The sequence below is a fragment of the Nuphar pumila genome, chromosome 14 (genome assembly GCF_984573655.1).
Source record: "Nuphar pumila chromosome 14, dmNupPumi1.hap1.1, whole genome shotgun sequence".
Taxonomy (NCBI): domain Eukaryota; kingdom Viridiplantae; phylum Streptophyta; class Magnoliopsida; order Nymphaeales; family Nymphaeaceae; genus Nuphar; species Nuphar pumila.
The window spans coordinates 35,006,526-35,021,953 of NC_143262.1; the positions used below are offsets into that span (position 1 = coordinate 35,006,526).

The 15,428-nt window shown below is 39.7% G+C and overlaps 1 protein-coding gene across 1 annotated transcript in view; it reads left to right on the forward strand.

Annotated features, from left to right (window-relative positions):
- Positions 1-13,273: 13,273 nt before the first annotated feature.
- DPE1 (disproportionating enzyme) overlaps positions 13,274-15,428 on the forward strand; it is an 87,257-nt gene continuing 85,102 nt past the window's right edge. The window contains exons 1-4 of the mRNA XM_089986750.1: positions 13,274-13,682; positions 14,284-14,346; positions 14,811-14,899; positions 14,995-15,055. Of these exons, the coding sequence (XP_089842876.1) occupies positions 13,317-13,682; positions 14,284-14,346; positions 14,811-14,899; positions 14,995-15,055 (579 nt within the window). The 5' untranslated portion in view covers positions 13,274-13,316. The remainder of the gene's footprint in view (positions 13,683-14,283; positions 14,347-14,810; positions 14,900-14,994; positions 15,056-15,428) is intronic.

The window sequence follows — 15,428 nt, forward strand, 5'->3', positions numbered from 1 at the left end:
TATTTTTTTGGGCATCGTACGTGAGAACACCGTCATCCCACAGTATTTTCACTTCATCAATCAATGGCCTTAAATATACATCAAGATTTTGGCCTGGAGACGTTGGGTCAGGGATCAATAGAGACAAGAAAAGATTTTGACATTTTATACACAAGCTTGGAGAAAGGTTGTATGGGGTGACAAATACTGGCCAACACGAGTATGGGGTTGATCTACCCTCAAATGGATTAAATCCATCTGTACATAAATCGAGCCTAGCATTTCTCACTTCCATTGCGAAGGTCTGATGAGTACGATCAAAGTGCTTCCAAGCTTCCGCGTCAACAAAATATGTGATCTTGTCTTCATCATGTCGAACTTTTATTGCATGCCATCTCATGTGTGTAGCTGTCCTCGAAGACATACAATCGTTGCAATCTAGGGGTGAAAGGGAAGTAGCGGAGCGACTTGTATGACACTTCTTTTGACCTCGTGCTACCATTGCCCCTTGTCTTTGGATTGAATCGAGGATGCCCACATGATAGACATGATCTGCTATTTTCTTAATCTTTGAAATACAACATGCAGTGATTTGGACAAGCATCTATCTTTTTATACCTCATATCTAAAGCGTTGACCATCATAACCTTTGCACGATAGAAATTTTGTGGCAATTTCTCATATTTGGGCAACATACTCTTCACAATAGAGCACAAATGGTCAAAATATGATTGACTCAAATTATACTCGGACTTCAAATTCATTAGTTGAATAACTTCATACAAGATAGTGTGACTCTCGCAACCATTCCAAAGTGGCTCATCAACATCTCTAAGTAAATCATAAAATCTACTAGCTGCATCATTTGTTGCTTCTTCCTCTACCCGAGTTGGTACATCACTAAGACCCATAGCAGAACCCAATTCTGGTCCTACAGTATCAAATATCAAATCCACATATATATGGATTATCGTGCATCACATCCACCCATGCATCAAAATTGTTTCAAAATTCTTCACCATAAAGCATCCAATTCTGATAATCACTCATAAAACCCTTCCTGTATAGGTGATGTCTAACACCATGAGGTTCTATAAATCGATTGTTCTTACACATCGTGCAGAGGCACCTGATCCGACCTATGAGATCCACTGTACTGACACTTGCCATTGCAAATTTAATAAAACTGTCAACACTATCCATATATTCAATCGATACCTCATTGTCAACTATCCTATAGTACATCCATTAACAGTTGGCAGTCATTTTGTCGTATGATGTTACAGATATTATCCTAACTAGTTAAAAGAGAATTATAAGAATGCTATGATGAAGAAAATATCTAATTTATCAAGCATTCATGGTGGATGTAATGATTTAATATATCACACACACACACACACACACACACACACATATATATATATATGATGCCATTCAATCACAAGAACTACGATGCATGCATTGATAACTTAATATTTTCATGTGCAAAACCATTCATTTGAAGCATGTTTGAAGCATTGATAACTTATCATTCATTTTCATGTGCAAACCCATTCATAACACGATACATTCATTTAAAGCATGTTTTTATGATACAATTTCATATGAAAGGCATAATCAAATTGAAAATAACTTCATGCAAGCATGAATACAGACACATCAAACATCGAAATACATTCAAATCATTCATATCAAAACAATGTCAAACATGTACTTGCAACAAATACACTCTAATATCCCGCTAATTACTACAATGACTAGCATGAAATCCGAACTCCAAAAATAAGAACACTTCTATTTTCATACATTAAAATCATGCTCAGCATGATCTCCAAACACCATCAAAGCAGTTCCAGATATCCACAACTAAGTGAGTGTGTGAACAAAAAAATATTGCATTCAAGAAATTAAATAACCTGTGATGTGCTTGCATCACTTACTCACCATGAGTATTTACCTGATTTGCATTTTGCTTGTTTCTTTTCGCATAGCATTTTAAGTTGCATGTGATGTTTAGCATTAAGCATCACGCTTTTCGCTATGTTACGCACCTGCAATGCACATTACTCTTGTCGGCCAAAGACAAAGATACAGAGAGAAGCAGAAGAAAATAGGTGGAGCCCCCTACCAAAAAGTATCAGCGGCAGGGGACGCCCCCCCCTGCCGAAAAGTACCAATGGCAGGGGTGCGGGCCCCCTGTCGGCCGAGTAAACACAACGGCAGAGGGCGGATCCCTCTGCTGTTGTTGCTTAAACAAGGGCAGGGGGCAGAGCCCCTAACAAAAAATACCAGCAGCAGGGGTGCGGGCCCCCCTGTTGGCCGAGCAAACACAACTGCAGGGCCCCCTTGCCCGAAAATACCAGTGGCAGGGGGGCTCCGCCTCCTGCCGGCCGAGCAAACACAACGGCAGGGGGGCAGATCCCTCTGCCGCTGTTGCTTAAACAAGGTTTGGGGGGCTCCGCCCCCCTGTCAGAAAATACCAGTGGCAGGGAGGCGGGTCTCCTGTCGACAGATTGGAAAGAGGGACATAAGGGAGGTGCGAGGGTACGGGAGGCGAGCTCACTAACGTGGTCGCTGGTGGACTTCGATCGAGTTGCCGAAGCTGGAGGAACAAGTGGTGGGTCACCGGCGGGGTCGCTGAGGGAAGAAGGGGAGATGGCGTCGGTCGGTGTGGCCAGAGAGGGATGGGCGTCGGTCGGTGTGGCCGGAGAGAGAGGCGATCGCCGAAAGGTGGAGAAGGGAAGGGAGGAGGTTGCCAGAGAGAGAGGCAGTCGCCGGAAGGGAGAGAAGGGAAGGGAGGAGGTCGTCGGAAGGGAGATAAGGGAGGGTGAGCAACGAGAAGAGAGAAAGGAAAAGAAAGGGGGCTCACATTAGGGATTTACGGGAAATTTAGCGACAGATTCGCGATGGCAAAATTTTGTCGCAAACGTCATCGCAAATTTACGATGAAGTAATGACAAAAAATTCCTGCCGCTGATCCGTCGTGAAGTTGTGACGGCGTTTGAGACAAAATTTTTCTGTCACAAATCCATCGCTAATTAGCGCCGAAATCGCGGCAAAAATTTTTTCGTCCCTAATTCTGTAAATAATTCAAATGTTAGCGACAGATTGTTTTCTCTAGCTAATTCATCACAAGTTTGCGACAAAAAAAAATCCGTCGCAAATTGCCATCGCTAGTTAGAGTTTTTCTTGTAGTGAAATTATGTTTCTCATTTCAGCAGAGTCATTGGAACAATCTCTAACAACCTAAAGTTGTTGTCAAAGGACCTCTAATGACAACCTCATGTTGTCATGAAAGGGCCTCTAATGATGAATTATGTTGTCGTCAAAGGCTGGAAATAGTGTGACAAATATCGCAAGATTTATGAAAATCTTGTGATAATATTTCGAGAAATTGCTTGAATTTAAAACGACAATTTCTTGCGAGATTTTCAAAATATCATGAGATTTATAAAAAAACATAAATATCATGGTTTAAAAGTGATATTTACGTTTTAAATGGCCATTTATCGCAAAAAAATCCTGTATTTTCATTTTTAAATAATGTTTGTTAATATTTTCTTATAATTTTTTATAATTTTTAATTGATTTTTTATTGTCGAGATTTTGCCAAAATGTGAGATTTATGGAATTTTTTCAATTTTTGAAAAATGAAAAATTGCCGATAAAAACTTTTGTCACTATGGCTGGAAGAGATCGCTGATGATGAGTCAGCCTTGGCCCAGAAATGACTGTCATTGATGACAAGTATCGTTGTTGTCAGCTCTTAGACTGAGTCCGCTGACGATAACTCATCAGTGCAAGCATTATCATTAGTGCCTTCAGAATTGTCGTTAATACTAACGTCAACGACAAATTGTCGTCAACATCTCATGGTTTTCGATAATAGTTTGGCTATTCTTTTTTAAATCCTAAATCTAAATTTCTAAAATACCCCCAAAATACTTCTAAGCATGTTTTCAAGCATTTTAGGCCTAAAAGCTTGCATTTTTGCTAGGATTTTACCCAAAAACCCAATTTAGGGATTTTTTTGAAAAATGAAGGGTCAATGTTCGATTTGGCATTTTCATCCATGAAAAGAACCTCTATGCTTCTGTTTTTTACCCAAGAAAATGTTTGCACCAACCCAATTGGGCAAACATATCCAAAAAATCAAAAAAGGGAATTTTAAGAAAAAGGGTTTTTTGGCCTACCTCATACCCGCATGATTTTTTGAGGTTAAAAGGGTTTGCTTTGTGGAATCCGACACCCTTCCACTCGTAGAGGCCATGTGTTGCTAAAATACTTCAAATCTTTTTAGGAAAGGCTAGAAATTTTGAAAAATGGCAGAAAAATGTGCCCAATTTGGTTTTAAACATGACCTAGCACTAAATTGTCCTGCACCCGCGAATGTTGTTTGCCCTCTTAAGTTTGTGGTCAGCGAATTGGGTCGTTGGACCCAGGTCCAGTCCTCTAACGACAACTTAGGTTGTTAATCTTTTTGTTGCATTTCAAGTCCAAGTACCCAACTCCGATTTTCGATAATGACAACTTCTCATCTTAAATTGTCATTAGCGTCTACCTCGACTGACAACGTGAGTTGTCGTTGGACCATTTTCAGAGCATACTGCGGAGGCACATTGCATACATTGGTGCCCTCTTTTTCCCAACTCTGCATGCATCCGATACACATTCGCATTCATGCATAGTTTTCATGCGTATTCATTTACAAAAAAAAAAAAATCACAAAAATTTCATTCATTTATTGCATTTGTGAAAATTGCACAAAAGGGAAAAATATCATTCATTTTATTTATTCCAAGCATCAAAACATCATGCAAATTATAAAATCATCACTGAGGATCTCAAGGAGAGTAAGTGAAATCAAAATCGGGTCATACATTTTCCCACCAATGGTCAAGGTCAGCAGTAGTGCTAGAACCCTCAAAAGCCCTCAAAATTGGTATAGTAGAATGCTAATAAGAGGTAACCATGTACAAGCAAGCAATCCATTCATTGGAATCCAATTTAATTTCCTCCAGCTTGTCTTAAAAAAACCCAGTTAAACATGATTCCTTGAATTTATGAAAAATAGTGCAAGCACCGGTCATGATGATACATGATCCTGTAATAAGGATCTGCCAACCAGAGAACCTTTTGAGGAGTCGACATAGTGAACTTGAGTGGACCAAAAGTAACTGAGGGCAGAATATCCCAAGTGATAGAATCTTTAGTCAGGTCGTTGAGCAGTCTGCAATAAACTTTCAAGGATCGACATCTCAAAGATCTTGTGAAATCTGTGTATTTTTTTAGCAAGATACTCGTCGAAAGAACCTGAGAAGGGTGGAAATTTGAGAGGTGCTCATAGAACCAGATCTTCAAGAGAACCTTGATGCCAATAAAGCCCTTGTCTCGACGATATGTACAAGAACTCAAGCCGTAGCACAAACAAGCCAAAGCCGTTGTGCCCAATGAGAGGTGCCTTCCATGACAAGGCCAGGTCTTTAGCAAGTGAGCATGATGAAGGTCCATGAGCTCCTGAATCTCGTCAGAGACAACAAAGGCCACTAGGCATAGCTTAAAGTTACCCCTCAATCTCTTCACACTTTGCTCGAACAAGTTCGTGGTATCAGTAAAATTATGGTATGCCTCCCACAAGGATCGCAGAGACAAGCATGAGACCTCGTCATGATCCATATGCAGCCATTATGCCTCACCAGTCAGGTTTCACAAGGCAGTCTGCTCGTTGTAAGGAGGGCAATTCAGGAAAAAACAATACTCAATGGTCTGGTCCCGAGGAGGAGGAGTGAGCCTCAAAATGGTGATGCACTCATTTAGAGTAATCATCATCTTCCTCATCAGAAGCCAAAAGGTGTTGGTGCACAAATTTCACCATTTCGTGAGTGCCAAAATAAGGGCCCCATTCACCTTAAAGGAGCAAAGTCGAATGACCATCAGCAAATGAAAGAATATCAAGTACACCTTATGGAAAAACTTGAATATGGTACTCGATTCATAAACCAGGCAGGAAAGGTACTCGAGGGCACAATATCCCTCAAATTTTGTAAAAGAAAAGGGCAAAATCAATAAAGCGGCAAAAGGAAAAGGACAAACATAAAAAATTAGCCTTACCACGTCTCCTTCCTCTATGCAATGGTGCTCATGGGTCAGCCACAAAACATCAAAACAAGGAAAAATGTTAGATGAAAATATATAGAAAATTAAGAAAAAAGGCACACAAAATTGACTGATATAGAACCAAGCTCTCGAACTTTAAAAAAGTACCGAATATATGCTAATGATAAACTGGTTATCGTCAGAGCAAGGTCAGTTATTGTCAACAGAGTCGTCAAGTTCAGAAGTCATCATTAGCCCTCAGGGAAAGTTTTTAAAATGAAGAGCCTAATACCTTAACTTATTATCAGAGCAGAAAGAAAAGCCTCTAATGACAACCGAGTTATTGTCATCGACTTTGAAAACTTCTTTAACAACAAGTCAAGTTGTCCTCAGAGCAAAAAAAGATGGATTTCAAGTACAACCTTGCATTATCACTGGCATAAGTTGTCATTAGTGGCACCCGTAACGATAATCCAACTTGTTGTTAGCGGCTGTCTGGAATGATGAGCATCCTTGCCCCGACAGGTCCTCCCAGTAATCATTTTATGCACACTTTTTCACACATATCATGCATATTTCATCTATTTTATCATGCATATTGTATTTTCCTAACATGTTTCTTGCATGAATCTTAGTAAAACCCTTAAAAAAAACCTACCCAATCTCATCTTACGATTAACATTAGGTCCTTAGGTTGTCCTAACAGATTGATTGAGCAATCTAATACCCCTCTTGATGAGCACATGAACCATCCTAAACCCAGCATCTATCCCAAGGGCGCATCTCTGGACATCGGTTTCATTCTGTGTCAATAATGTCTCAATCTATTTGATGCTTTTTCCCCAAAAAGTTTGTCTATGTCTTCTTCTTTTTAGAAAAAGTCTTTGTCTTTGTCAAAAACATCAGTTGTCTTTAGTACGATTTCTAGCAACCAGTCACTTATTTTGTTTTTGCCTAATCGTGTTCAAGCAAGACTTCTTGCTTACAACATCGAGTTCAAGGAAAAGCCCTTGCGTGAAACATGGTGTTAGCTTAGTCTATAGTCCAACTATTTTGGCCAGACCTTTCTACCTATGTAGCGTGTCAGACGCCCAAGGAAGACCCTCACGTTAAGCTACATATACATCTTTATCTAACGTCAACTGTCAAGATGTCTATGTCTTTTAACAAAAGATCTCTTTTCAAAAATACTTTGTCAGAGTCGATCTTTCGCTCTCCTCAAAGGCCAATGTGTATACTTCTTTGTTATCGATCGAGCTTTGCATGCTTAATAACAAAGAAGGACATCTGTAGACACTCAATTTTTGACTGAGATGTTTTTTGTTTAAAAACTCATCTTTCTCCTAAGCAAAAATACTTTTAATATGATTTTTGACCCTCAAAACTATCTGTTTTAGATTTTGACCAAAAAAAAAGTTAAAGAAGAGGTTCTCAGCTTTTCACCAAGCCAAAAACCACCTTAATTGGGCATCAAAATCAAAAGTTATAATGAAAATAATTTTTCAGTCTCTAACGACAAGTTATAGTATCATTAGACCTCGTTGAATTGTCGTCAACAGTTCTTTGCAACCATCATCATCCATGAAGTGTCATCAGCATCCTTAAAGTGTCATTAGAGCATTTTTCCTTTCAAAGATATGATGTCACCATCCCCTGGTGACACTCTAAGTTGTCGTCAGAGCTCCACCGATTGTCACCAGGGCAAACACAAGTCATCAACCTAGGTCTAATGACAACCTAACTTGTCATTAGTGCCAAACTTGTTGTTAACGCTAGTTGTCATTAGTGTAACTTGTCGTTAACGTCTCCTGAGGCCAACTTGTCATCAATAACTATTTTGCACGCCCTTGGAATTGGTAAGCCTTCCAAAAAAATAGGAATAAAAGGCCATTCATTTAAAAATACATTTTCTTAAACTGAAACCCCAACCGAGAAAACTAAACCCGACTCGTTCGTTTGAACCTATGCTAGCCACAATCATCCATCTAGATTGATTTCGGATATGCAAGAAATGTATCTGGATCCACTTCAAAAGATGGGACATATTCTCCTCTGTTTAGAGGATCTGGAATTTTATGCATTCATGTTTATACTCTATTGAACCCTCTGTGAAACCTAGCCTATCCGACCTACTCTCTTCATCCTAGTCGACCTAGCCTGTAGTCCAGATAAGCCTCGTCTCATCTTCTTTGGAGCACGTACTTAGCCGAAGTACTACCTATGATCCCCCACACTTGTCAAACATCGTAGAAAGGGGCTACTTAAGCTCGAGGTAAGACATGGTTCCCATTTTTATTCATATTTTATTTATTTTATGTATTTCTTAAGATTGGATTTATCTAATGTGTTTACGCTTATCGTCTTTTATGATTTTTTTTAGTTTCAATGGCTCCCACCTCTGAACACGACTTTTTTTAGGTCTTAACTATGAAGGTACAAATGTCTCCAACGCCATCACCTAAAATAAAGATCAAGGATTCTTGGTTTAGCTGATCCCTACTCGTCAGAGGACGAAAGTCTCTTTACCTTGAAGACCAGTCCCTACACCTTCTCGAAATCTGAATCCATTTTGGATCTATTTTAAAAACAAATTTAAAGTGAAAAAACCTTGCTTTCTTTCATTCTTTTCAAAAATCGTGGGTAAAGGTATCTACAATAGACCAATGTGAAGGTCTCTTATGGTGCTTGGCTCATATAGGTAGAGAGGTCTAGCCAAATGAGGTTGGTCTACATACTAAGCTAGTACCTTGTTTCACATGAGGGTTTTCTCTTGATGTCAATAATTGTGAGCGAGAAGCCTTGTTGAGTGAGGTTGATGAATCCAATATCTGAAAATACTAAAAACAATATGGATGAAAGTAAATATATCCTGTCATGAAATAACTTTGTAAAAAATGGGGGTGTCTATAGGCATTTGGGAAGTTTGTGAACTGGTTTTGGAGAGAGTTCATTTAAGCAAGGCCCTACGAGGATATTATCTAGCTGAGTTTGGGTAAGTTTCAGAGCAACAATGAGTAATGGTTGTTTTGTGAACCGGATCCACATCAATTGTTTCATCTTGATCCATGTTAGATCTTTGTTCATTCCTTTGCTCTCACGTTTTCTCTGTAACTCGAACCATGATATCTTGGCTACCAAACAAAGTTGAGTAGATGCCAATCTGACTTTGCAAAAATCTAAGAATCGTTAGTGCTCGAACAAGTAATTTATCACACAGGTTCATTTAATGATGTTAATTGGATCTCGATAGTTTGAGAACTCTAAAATACCTAACTTGGTAGCAAATGCTTCAATGTTGTATACAACTTCAGTTTTGGGTGAGTTTGATGGCTTTGGGTCAAAAGTTTGATGGTTCATATGCAGTTTATAGGTTGGTTGAGAATTTTGGATTTTTTGGTAGTATTAGGTTGGGTTTGTAGGGTTTTGGGTTGGATCTCGGTGTGAAGGGGTTGGGTTTGGAAAAGCTAGAGTCGAATTTTGGGTCAAATCCACAATTTAAATGAGGATGTGGGCTGGGGAATTGGTTTTGATTAGTGAAATCAGTTTCAGTGCCATGAAAACCAAGGTGAATCGAATTTGATAAGGTATTAATCGAGCTGAATCGGTTCGGATTAGATCCGGTTCAGCCTTACCGACCCATTGTGCTAACGGGGGATGGGAGATGGTGTAGGTAGTTAGGGCTTGGAGCCACCCCACCCTCCCCAACTACATGGTTCATTGGGTGGTAGGAAGGCCTTGTCACCGGTGTGACAAAGTCTCGCCGGCCTCTCTTGTCTAATGAATAATCGTCAAAGAGGGATCGATCGGTGTCCCGGTAGTCTGTATGGGTAAAGAAAAGGTCAGAACCACCTCTCCCCATCGCTGGTTTGAGTGGCAGATCGGGAAGGGTTTTCACCAAGGGGGGAAATCCCGGCAGGCAAGCTTGGCCAGCGATAGGTGGCCGACCAGATGTTGGTCGATGGAGCTCCTCTTCCATGGTGTATTTGGTTCAGAGTTTGGCTGGGTTCCTATTAAGATTTGGTGGGCCAAAATAGGGGTGGTGGTGGGTGAAGATGGGGAAGCTCGTGGTGGTGGTGATTGCGTCATATACCTTTGGATGGGTGGTTGGGTAAGAGGGGAACAAAGAGGAGAAGGTGGGAGAAAAAGAAGGGACATGTGGTGGTGGAGGAGAAGAAAAAGATGAGAAAAATAGTGAGGGGCAATAGGGAGCGACCAAGGGGTTGATGGTCGAACCACAACAGTTGGCTGCCACCTCAATCACAACTCCACAATGCATCACTGGGGAGTGAATGAGTGCCTATGATCGTTCATAGGTGCACACTCCAACCACATAAAAATCTTCGTTAAATTGCGACACCACGGACATGGATGTATCACGGTAATGGTTGGGGGCCACTGTAGATTGTTGAAGTGATTGGGCATGCTGCTATGCTTGATGTTGATCCCGCTAGTTATAAAACATGTAATCTATAAAAACCCGCTCCCTAGGTTTAGATAGATGAATCCCATGAAACCAACAGGATCATCCCTCGAATGGGATCGAGACAATGATCGTTTGCTCTGATTCGATGTAAATCCAATTTATTAAAATATCATTCAACTAAAGATTATCTAAGAAAAAATAAAAAAAAATAAGAAAATAATGAGAAAATAAAGTAAAACTAAAAATAACTTATTTTAATATCCCAATCCACTGCTTAATTACAAAATCTCTCGTGTATAAATAACTAAAAATTTCTTAATTATGAATTAAACAAACTACCTAATTTCATAACCTTCTAAAAATAAAAAGATAAAACTTATCCTAACAATATGGATCAGACATAATGATCCAATATCCAAACAAAAAGATAAAAAAAATCTGAAAACTCAAATGGATATGAATGGACCCTGCTAGACCCAGTTCACTTTGCTCCATTCCTGCATCACATTGGCACTGACATGAGCAGGCCAGGGATCAAGTTTGGTCTATTGGATATGGATTATAGTTGAAATAGACAGAGGCAGGACCTTGGTTGGATCTTGGTCAAGATTTGGGTTTGGGCTAGAAATGCCCACAATGGGTGTGAGACTTCTAGCGCTCCAACCCTACGGAGCTTGTTGGCAAACATTGGCAATGGTCCCCAGCCCAGTCCAAGTAGCATCAAGTGAGGACTAGATATCCAAATGGATTGGGTTTGGTCAGATCCAATTCAAATAAAAAAATTTAATTATAGATATGGATCCTTTGATTGATAAGATCCAAATATGTATTCATGTAGGATTCGGGTTTGCTTAATCAGTTAGTTTCGAACTCACATTGGATTCAAATAAGTATTTTGTGATGAATCTGTGTTCAGATTTGAGTCAAACCCTATCAGTTTGAACCTTTACATGTAAAAGCTTGCCTGAATAGGATCTTATCAGAGCCGACTCTTATTAATCTTCTTCTACTTTCAGCATGTAAAATGTAAAAAAGAAAACAATCAAATGTCTTGCATAAATCTATTTACAAAAAGCTGCCACTTTTTTTTTTTCTGTCATTCTTTATTCTGAAGAGAAAACCTCCTGTACGCTTCCAGGGGAGGGATATTGCCCATCCATCTGTCCCAGTGAACCATCTATCGAAGCATTGCAATTGATTCTTTTTTTTTCTTTCTTTCTTTTTTCACTTTCATGTGCTGATGGGATCTGTGACTCTGTCTAACATCAACTTGCTTATAAAAAAACAAAAAGCTGCCTAACTTTATGTGTGTACATTACTACATTTCACGTTTTCAATCGATTTCTTTTACCCTCTTGTTTTAAAAACACAATTGGAATCACACGGTTGATCACGGTTTGGTAAACAAAAATTCAATAATTATATTTTTAACAAAAGAATATCAAATGAGTTATTCTCTAACAAAGATACTCATATACATTCGAATAAAGGATGGATGTAATAGTTGAAAAGTTGAGCAACTTTTATACATGGCTGATAAGTCTGGCATTTGGCGAGAGGACATGTATACCCCACCGTAACAATGTTACTCTCTCTCTCTCTTTCTCTCTTGGTGAGTGATCTGGAAATATTTTTTTTGGGGAAATCAAATTCGATTTCTAAAGGCTTCGCCCAACTGGTCATATCTCACAATTACATAGTAGGGGGAGGGGTTGATCTGCTTGTACTCTGAACTATGCACAATCACCATCTAGATTGTGATTGTTTTGCTTTTATGTTACTTTTTTGTTTCTCTCCCATCCAATATTTTGTTGGATGTATTTTGGTAATGTTGAATGGTGAATGTTCCTCTCTTTCTCTCTCTAGGCACAACTAATCATCAAATGGGGGAGCACCGTTACCGTACAAAAACAAAAAACCCTTTGGGCACATTCCATAGTAATATCAAAGTAAAATATCAATAGATTCAAAAAGCACAAATGAAACCCTGCATTGCACTGAATTAGGTTGTCGACGGTTGTGTTGGACCAAATTTGATTCAGACTCAGATGAAATCAGACTTGGACCAAATTTTTGGGTATGGTATAGGGTTTGAACTCAGATCTAAACTGGTTTATTATAATGACCCAGGTCTGGTATAAAATTTCACAAACTATACCTGAGTTCATGTATTAATCCGTCCTTCTGGTTCAGACCTGGGTCATCGTACCTCAATCCTATAGGGTTTGGTCCAAATCGGGTACGAATAAGACCGACCCGTTAACACCCTACACCGAATCGAGCGATATTGTTTACGAGGACTTGGCTAAGGGGTTGGCTCTTATTGTACATGTGAAGTTGAAAAGATTAGGTGCAATATGATTGCACAAGCACCTGATCCTGTCAGGTGTGGGGCCCAAGCCCAGAGGGCGATCGAGTGCTTAATGCACAATTTTTATTTTTGTGCAATCATATTGCACCCGAGTCCGGACTCCATGTTTTGGGAGGAGGGTATTATTCCTCACCGCAAGGCTCAAGTTAAGGATCCATTGATTACAGTGAAGTCATTGGGATTTATCAAACTAAGGACTCAGTAAATGAAGTGATGGGATCCATCTTAACATTCAATCTTAGCCGTTCAACGAACAGTTGGGATTAATTACATTCTCAGCTGATGTAAACTGATCTTAGCCATATATCCAGATGCATCAATTAGACGGTCAAGATCGACGTACCTCTGTGCCATATGTCAGGAGGGTTGGATCCTTTTTGAACGGCACTTACTACTGGAAATCTCTCTCTCTCTCTCTCGCCGTTACTGTGTTGGCTGCGGAGAATGGCGCTGTCTCTTCACTACCACACTCTCTCCTTACTTCCATCTTCCCCACCGCCCACCAAGCAACCCCATTTCGTTAAGCGTCTCTCTCCTCTTCCTACGCTCTCTCCACGGAAATCAGGTTTGGGGTTCAAACCGGCCGCGGCCAGAAGCCCTCTGCGCAGTGCCGCGGACTTCGCAGTGGGCGAGGACCTACCAGAGGATTACGGCGAGTGGTACCCCAGGAAGGAGGCTAAAGACCGAAGGCTTGCGGGCGTCTTGCTCCACCCCAGCTCCCTGCCGGGTCCCTACGGCATCGGCGATCTCGGCGACGGGGCGTTCCGCTTCCTGGATTGGCTGCATTCCGCCGGTTGCTCCGTTTGGCAGGTGAAAATTCGGTCATGGTGCCTTTTGATTAGCTGTTTCTTCGTCTTAATTGGACTGAATTTTTGGAATTGCGGTTGTTCGGTTGAAGGTTGTGGAATGTGTTTAGATTTTTTCTGCTAAATTAGCAACGCTTGGCCTGAATTGAATTTAGTTCAACCTGAATGGGGCCTTGAGTCTCGTTTGCTTTAATTAGGTTTTTCTGAACTTCATGGTTTTCTTGAAGATGTCGAACTCTATTTTGTATCTTAACCCTGAAAATTTTGTGCATTGGTAGTGATATTTGTATTCTTAGGAATACCTGTGGATTTACTTTTTTTTGTTGCATTTGTTACCCAATAACAGATAGGCTTGATGAATGTACATTCTACTTGAGCTTGTTATGAGAATGGTGATATTTGTTTCCCTATTCTCGCTGCCATTTCACCAAAATATGTCATGTTAGGGCCACGCCATTCTTTTATTGTATTTATTTCGTTTTTTTTTTCTGAATTCTTCCTTTTCTTAGTTGTTTCTGTTATTCACGGTCCTTTGACGGTTTATTTGTAATATTGCAATCATCTTTGTGTGATCATTCTTTTAAGTTTTTTCTTAATTTGAACAGGTTCTCCCTCTAGTTCCACCGGGGCGGAAAGGCGGTGAAGATGGGTCCCCCTATGCAGGCCAGGTATTATTTATGATAGTTGCACTAAGCGTAGTGTAAATGCCAGTAAGTTGCAAAGTCTAAATCAATTAGACAGTCATGTGCAGTAGCACAAGCAAAATGATGTACCTTGACAAGAGATGCTGTATTCTCATGGCTACAAGCTACTGATAGTTGTAGTTTGAATTTTTGCATTTGCATTTGCATTTGCATTTGAAAATTGTTTGAGAATTTATGCTATGTTGTGGATCCAAAATGGAGCTAAATCATAACAAAGTTATGTATGCATGACATATTGTCTGTTATGCTGTGCGGCGTTCAACTTCTTGTTTCAATGAATTCAGTTGGATTCAATTTCATCATCCAGTTTCCCCTACCAAACACTGGAGTTCTCATGTAAACTGTACTCTAGTTTTCCTCTTAGTACTGTGTAACTGCATTGTCATATAGCGGCTGAGTTGTCTGAGATGATATATACTTGGCTGCAGGATGCAAACTGTGGTAATACACTTCTTATTTCTCTGGAAGAACTTGTCAAAGATGGTTTACTGAAGGAGGAAGAACTCCCAGAGCCAATGTGAGGACTGTTGAGAGCTTTCATCGATATGCAAAGCATAAACTTTTTTGGAAAATGCTAATAATATTATTTGTGCTATATTTCTTAAATGCAAGGGATGAAGCATATGTGAGATTTGCAGATACTGCCGACATAAAAGATCCTTTGATTGAAAAGGTAACAATGTATAGGAAATTTTGCACTTGAACTTGTAACTTGCCTTTGCCTATTGTATTTGAAGACACCATGCACCGTAATTCGCTGGCCATGACACTGAAATGTTTCTTTGAAATTTGGTTAATATTTTTTTGGGTTATTTAGTGTTGGATACTTTTCCTCCCGAAGTAGCGATTCTATAGGACTTGCCTTTCTTCATTGTAGGAGTTTTTTTAAAATAGCTATTTCTCTCCATTATTAACTTGGTTGTCACGATGTATTTCACAGGTATGGTTCAAGATGTCTTCATCATACCCTTGATTTCTCTAAGCATCACATGGGCATTGCCAATATTAAAGTCATTTTGCACTGAGATTTCCATATAATAACTTCA